Here is a 6,000-nt window from a genome sequence, read left to right as displayed (position 1 = left end):
GTAAGCATTTTTTGCGCGCTTTCGTTATATAATCTTATGATATAGTCTGGCCAGCGAATAGTGTTATTAAAGTCATTACAATATTAAATAATTAAAGAAAAGTTGACCGAATGTTCGTAAATTTGAAACTAAACTTATGACTAAAAAATGTCAAAGAACATCATTGATTTGAAAAAAAAAAATGAATATAGGTAGGGTCAAGGAGGAAACAGTGGCTCGGTAGAAAAAAGCCGGGTACAGTGGCTCAACCCATATACGTGCGTATGGCTATATTGGCAAGTTTGGAAAGACTACACAATATTCAAGTAAGAACGAATATATTATTTTGTGTAAATTTTGTATATTTTCTTTTATCTCCACTTCCTTGTACAATTAAATCTTTAGATTTGTTTATTTTACGCTCAACTCTGATTACATACAATTTCAATTACTTAGCTTACTTTAACAAACTTTACTTTAATAACATCACATCACATCAATAATTCATTGATCTTAAACCTAACTTTCAACCGATTTCATCTTAAGGTCGTTTAATGTTTAGTTCTGAGCAACACTAAGATTATAAGTGACGGTGGGCCATTCATCTTTTTTATCGAAAACTAACTAATGATTTATGAATGCAACAGAAAAACAAGCAAAAAGTATATTCTAAATAAAGGGCCAAAATTTATTGATTTATTTTACAAAGTACGCCCCCGAGTGAAACAAATTTTTTTTTCACCACACCAACACGAGGAATATACTAACTATAAATTACCAAACAAATCAAATTAAATCAAATCGAAATGAACATAATATCATTAAAAAGTAAATTCTACCAGCTAATAAGGAAACAACTCAACATTTGCATCTGATTACTTTGCCCCAAGTGTGGATAAAATGCAACTTTCTCATTAGTTTTTAAACAATCAATCCCTCTTGATTTAGGTGTGGTGAAAAAATATTAGGTGGACGATTTTAAGTCCATGATAATTAAGATATCTATCTAACTAACATTGAGCTTAGGGCCTCAGTGGGCATAGTATAACCGCAGACGGTATTTAGCTGGCACCCACGCGAATAGGTAGTAGCAATTAACTTGACACGTACTTCAAACAATTACGGAGCACTATTTTCGGTTGGTCCATTCGCTATGTAAAAATGATCGTCTTCTTCATAACAAGGGATTTTACGTTTTATTTTTAACTTTAAAACTATAATTGTCGATCGTTGAAAACGACAATTTTTCGGTAAAAACAAGCGTTCTAACTAAATAATTCTATCTAGCTTAAACTGAGCTTAGAGCCTTGGTGGATATAGTAAGATCGTTGACAGTGCGGTCAGCAAAGGTGTGGTGACGGCAGTCGGCGGGGCCGTGCAGTAGGCGTGCGGTTGACTGCAGGCGGCCACGTCTTGCGCGAGCACCCAGGCAAGGCGCTTGAGCAGGTTCCCGGCGGTGGCTGAGCATAGGCGGCCCACTTGCGTCACGCAGGCCATGAAGTCGTCTCGCGCGCTGAAATAACACTGTTTGTTACACGAGACCAATAGGAATGATGATACATGTTGAATTTAGGTAGGTACATAATAAAAAAAAACAAGACCACAAGTTTAATAGTACATTGTGCAACAAGTGCATAAAACGCACCATTTTACGCGAGGCGATATAAAGTCGCGTGCAAATTGGGGTTTATGGATAAGTATACTCTATTTTTCACTTTGATTGCGAGGAAATGAACACAGCAACATGTAAATAATGTGATATTATGGATTCCGCCCCTTAACTTTTTTTCAGTAGATAGACCGTGTATGTGACACGTGACTTAGGTCGTTACATACCGCTCTGTTACAAAATATTTTGTTTTCTTATAGATATCTATGACTACTTATTGTTATGGTTTAAATAATTATATTGATTTACTAATGATAAAAAATAATAAATGAGACGAAATAAAAATTAAAAGTATATTTCGTGAAGCTTTGACCCTGACTACCACTAGGGCAGACCGGTCGTCTTTGAAACACAAGGATTCATTCTGCCAAAGAAAACCTTTGGTTCAGAGAAAGCCGTATTTGGCATTTTTATGTAGTGTAGACACGCGACTATCATTAATTGAGATTATTGACAAAATATCGTCACCCGGCCTGTTATAACATTCAAGAAGAAGAACGTCCAACATTGTCATCGTCTAAATGAAGTCAATCCTAAAAATAAGCCTGTCATTTAAATTTTTGAGGCTTTATATCTTTGTTCGGTGAATTGTGTTGGTTACGCCTCGTGTAGACGGGCCATAATAACAGTAGGGGAGAGCGGGCCTGGAAGCTCCGATTTTCAAATAACATGATGTTTTGAATAAAAATGAAGAATTTCATTTTATTATGTCGAAATGTTGAAGATAATTTATGTCTTCTTGTATCTATTGATAAAATCTTTTTAACAAATATATTAATAGATTTTTATTGAAGCAACTTTGTTGAAATAACAAAATTTTGGAGAGGAACACAGGCCTGCTTCAAGGCAATCTTTGAGGCCAATTGATAAGAATAAATTATCAATTTCACATAGTTTTTCTTTAATAAAACTAACTATTTAAATTTATGTAAGTATTAATTACTGTATCTGCACGACTAAATGCAATTCACTTTTTCTTGAAACATTTTTGTTACAAATTATTAATACTTTTGCTAATTTTATAAACGACATACTTATTTTTTGACTTGCGTTTGTGGTTAAGCATCGTTAAAATAAGATTGTTTGTACAGATCAGGTCAATCAAAGTAAGTAGTTCTCGGGAACATCTAGTCCCATTAGAAGGGAGCTTCTTGCCCCAAATTAAGTTTATGTACGAAGACTGACGTACCAAAAAACTAATAAAACCAATTTAAAAAAATACTTGAACAATAAGATATTGTCTCACTACCATCCATAGTGGTCCATAATACTTAGACACATAAATATTTACAAGTGTGACATTTTGATAGCCCGTTAAGACAGCCACTCTCTCTCTAAAGCTGCGCGTTACCTGACATCATTATACACTTCAAATGACAAATGTATTGTTGTCTTTCTTCCTGACAAAGTTAATACCGTTGGGAACTTCCAGCCACGCTCTCCCCTATTAATATTATATGATGATCTTTCCGGCCGATTTCGACCATGGCGACCACTTCGACTCCTAGTTAGCTCGGCGCTCATGCGCCCGAAGATGGCTGACATAGCCGATCTTTGAGGTGAACCCCCGCGCACATTGAGGGCACGTGAGGACACCAGCTAGGTAGTGGTAGTGAATGGACGCAGGCTGGCGCGTTTTCAGTTCGTCGCGTTTAGCGTCGAGGTCAGCTTATAATATTATATATTGAAAGTAGAAGTATAGTATACCTGTCCTGTTTTGCATGTAAATTGCTATTTTCATCGGAATACCTACAAAGAAAACAAATTTCCCCATGAATGTGACTGTACTAGATCGATTTTTCGCCCGTTATTAGGCCTCTATTTCATAAACGTTATACTCGTAGCTGTTTTCTGAGACCATACAAAACAATTCAATTGTTGCTGTATTGATAATAAGAAAAAATTGCCTCTGATCTTGCCTCCTTCCTTCCTCCATCCGTATATTTACCTTATGTCCCTATAATATTTATTTTTATTTATTCACCTAAAATACAATGTTATTTTGAAAATTGCAAGAATGTACTAAACTTGAAGCATTTTCTACTGTAGCAATAGTGAGCTAGTTGCCTTGGTGAGCTTTGTAGTAGCTTTAGTATAGGGATGATGACGCATGTTGAACTTTATAACAAAATCCAGTAAAATAGCAATTCAGCAATCTATCGTAAAAATGTGGATATTAAAATAGTACACGGAAATGATACAAAAAAATACAGGACCTGAATGTTTCAATGTTTCCTTCTTTATCTTCTGAAGAAGATACTAAGAATGGTTCTCAGTTGGACGGTGACATCACGTTCACTTACAGCGTTTGACTTTGACTATAATTTTTGACTTTTGTATTGCTTTAATGCCATGGGTCCCATACAGACATTTGATCCTAAAAATAAACTTAATCGATTGATATCATTAATTAAAATTGTCATCTAGCCTATTGACAAAATATTCAGATTATTCAGTGCTTCTGATTTAATAGGTATTTTAGCGACTTTCAGTGGACTTTCCCACACACAAAGGGTTATTCCCACTAGTTACCACAAAGTTGTCACCAGTAGTAGAGTCTGGCTACTGAAATATTACACAAATTTATGGCGGGAAATATAATATAATTCCACTATTTTTTTCATATTTTTTGGACCTATGGTTCAAAAGTTAGAGGGTGGGACACATTTTTTTTTCTTTCGGAGCGATTATCTCCGAATATATTCACTTTATCAAAAAATGTTTGTTGAAGACCCTTATTAGTTTTGAAATACCTTTCCAACGATACCCCACACTGTAGGGTTGAAGCAAAAAAAATAATTCACCCCCACTTCACGTGTAGGGGAGGTACCCTCAAAAAAATTAAATTTTAAGATTTTATTGTACGACTTTGTCGGCTTTATTGATTTATATATCCATGCCGAATTTCAGCTTTCTAGCACTAACGACCACGGAGCAAAGCCTCGGACAGACAGACAGACAGACAGACATGGCGAAACTATAAGGGTTCCTAGTTGACTACGGAACCCTAAAAAAGTGATTTTTGCGTTCTTGGAAATTCAACCCCTAAGAGGGTTAAAAAGGGGATAGAAGTTTATATGTGGTACAAGTTTTCTTTTAAGCTAGGCTTTTAAAATGGCGTTCATTGAAAGTATTAATCCCCCAAACTGGTGAAAAAAGGGTTTAAAATTTGCATTAAATTGGAATAGAGGACTTGATAATCTTCTTAAGGGATAATATCGAGAACATTTTTTTTCAGTCTTATTATATTAACTTTATTCACTTCGTAGGTTGTGTCAGACATATCTCATGCGCTGTATAATTATTAACAAGTGATTAACCTTCCCTACTGCTACCTTTTGCGACATAATGTTCTATGCTCATGTGTAAAACCACAAACATACAAATCCACGCGTACGAAGTCGCGGGCAACAGCTAGTATTATTTAAAATAAACCCCTTAAAAACCGCGAACAATTTGAATGAAGGACATAAATTGACAACAGACTTTTAGCTTTTTTTTAAATCATAGACAATTGGTGATTCCACAAGGAAATATCTGTCAACAATATTTGGCTAGCCAGACTCTAAGTACTGGATTTTTTTTTCACCCATTTCCCAGTGGTAACTAGGTGCCATATCCGGTTTGATACCAAAGGTCGGATTTTTTTCCCCAGTAATTACCGCCAAAATTTAGATAGAGTTCAATACTAATATAAACAGTATAAATAGTATGGTATACTTAAATATATAGATAAAGAGTGCTTTAATAAATAATTATAAGTTGATTAGTTTTTCAGTACACTGCCTTAAAAGTGATTAAAAATATTAAAACACAATAAAACTACAGGGTGATTCAGGAGACGTAAGCAGGATCCAGCTTGAGCATTCAGTAAGTTATAAGCAACTGTTTCGTACCAGTATTTGTGAGATTAACGTTCTTTTATTTTTTACTGTTCAAAAAAAATGTTATAATTTATTTACGCCATGTATGGTCACCCTATTTGTTTTATCCATAACAAGTGACAAATTGAATGTCTTCGGAGTCTGGTTACTTTTGAAAAATCGTATCTCACTCAAGTGTGACATTTTGTTTTCTTCATAATCAAACTGCTGTCATAACGGTTACAGAGGTTTTATCTTTCTAATTAAGTGTTGTAGGGTGTCCATGATTGTAGATTATTAAATTTGTCCTTCCCAAAAAGTTTAATAACAGAAATAAAGCGAGATTCTTTTACTTAAATATGATGATGAACGGTTCATTAACATTTACTGATTGTGTTGGCTTAGTCCTGCTCACGTCTCATGAATCACCCTGTATATTTTAGGTTTAAGGTAGTTTACTGAAACACTTATCGACTTATAATTATTTAT

The 6,000-nt window shown here is 34.7% G+C and overlaps 1 protein-coding gene across 2 annotated transcripts in view; it reads right to left on the bottom strand.

Moving 5' to 3' along the window:
* Positions 1-320: 320 nt before the first annotated feature.
* LOC133522922 (uncharacterized) overlaps positions 321-6,000 on the bottom strand; it is a 50,552-nt gene continuing 44,872 nt past the window's right edge. For both annotated transcript variants that reach the window (XM_061858404.1, XM_061858405.1), the window contains exon 6: positions 321-1,492. In XM_061858404.1, the coding sequence (XP_061714388.1) occupies positions 1,279-1,492 (214 nt within the window). In that variant the 3' untranslated portion in view covers positions 321-1,278. The remainder of the gene's footprint in view (positions 1,493-6,000) is intronic.

Source organism: Cydia pomonella, chromosome 11 (genome assembly GCF_033807575.1).
Source record: "Cydia pomonella isolate Wapato2018A chromosome 11, ilCydPomo1, whole genome shotgun sequence".
Lineage (NCBI taxonomy): Eukaryota > Metazoa > Arthropoda > Insecta > Lepidoptera > Tortricidae > Cydia > Cydia pomonella.
This window is presented reverse-complemented; position numbering and strand designations above follow the sequence as displayed.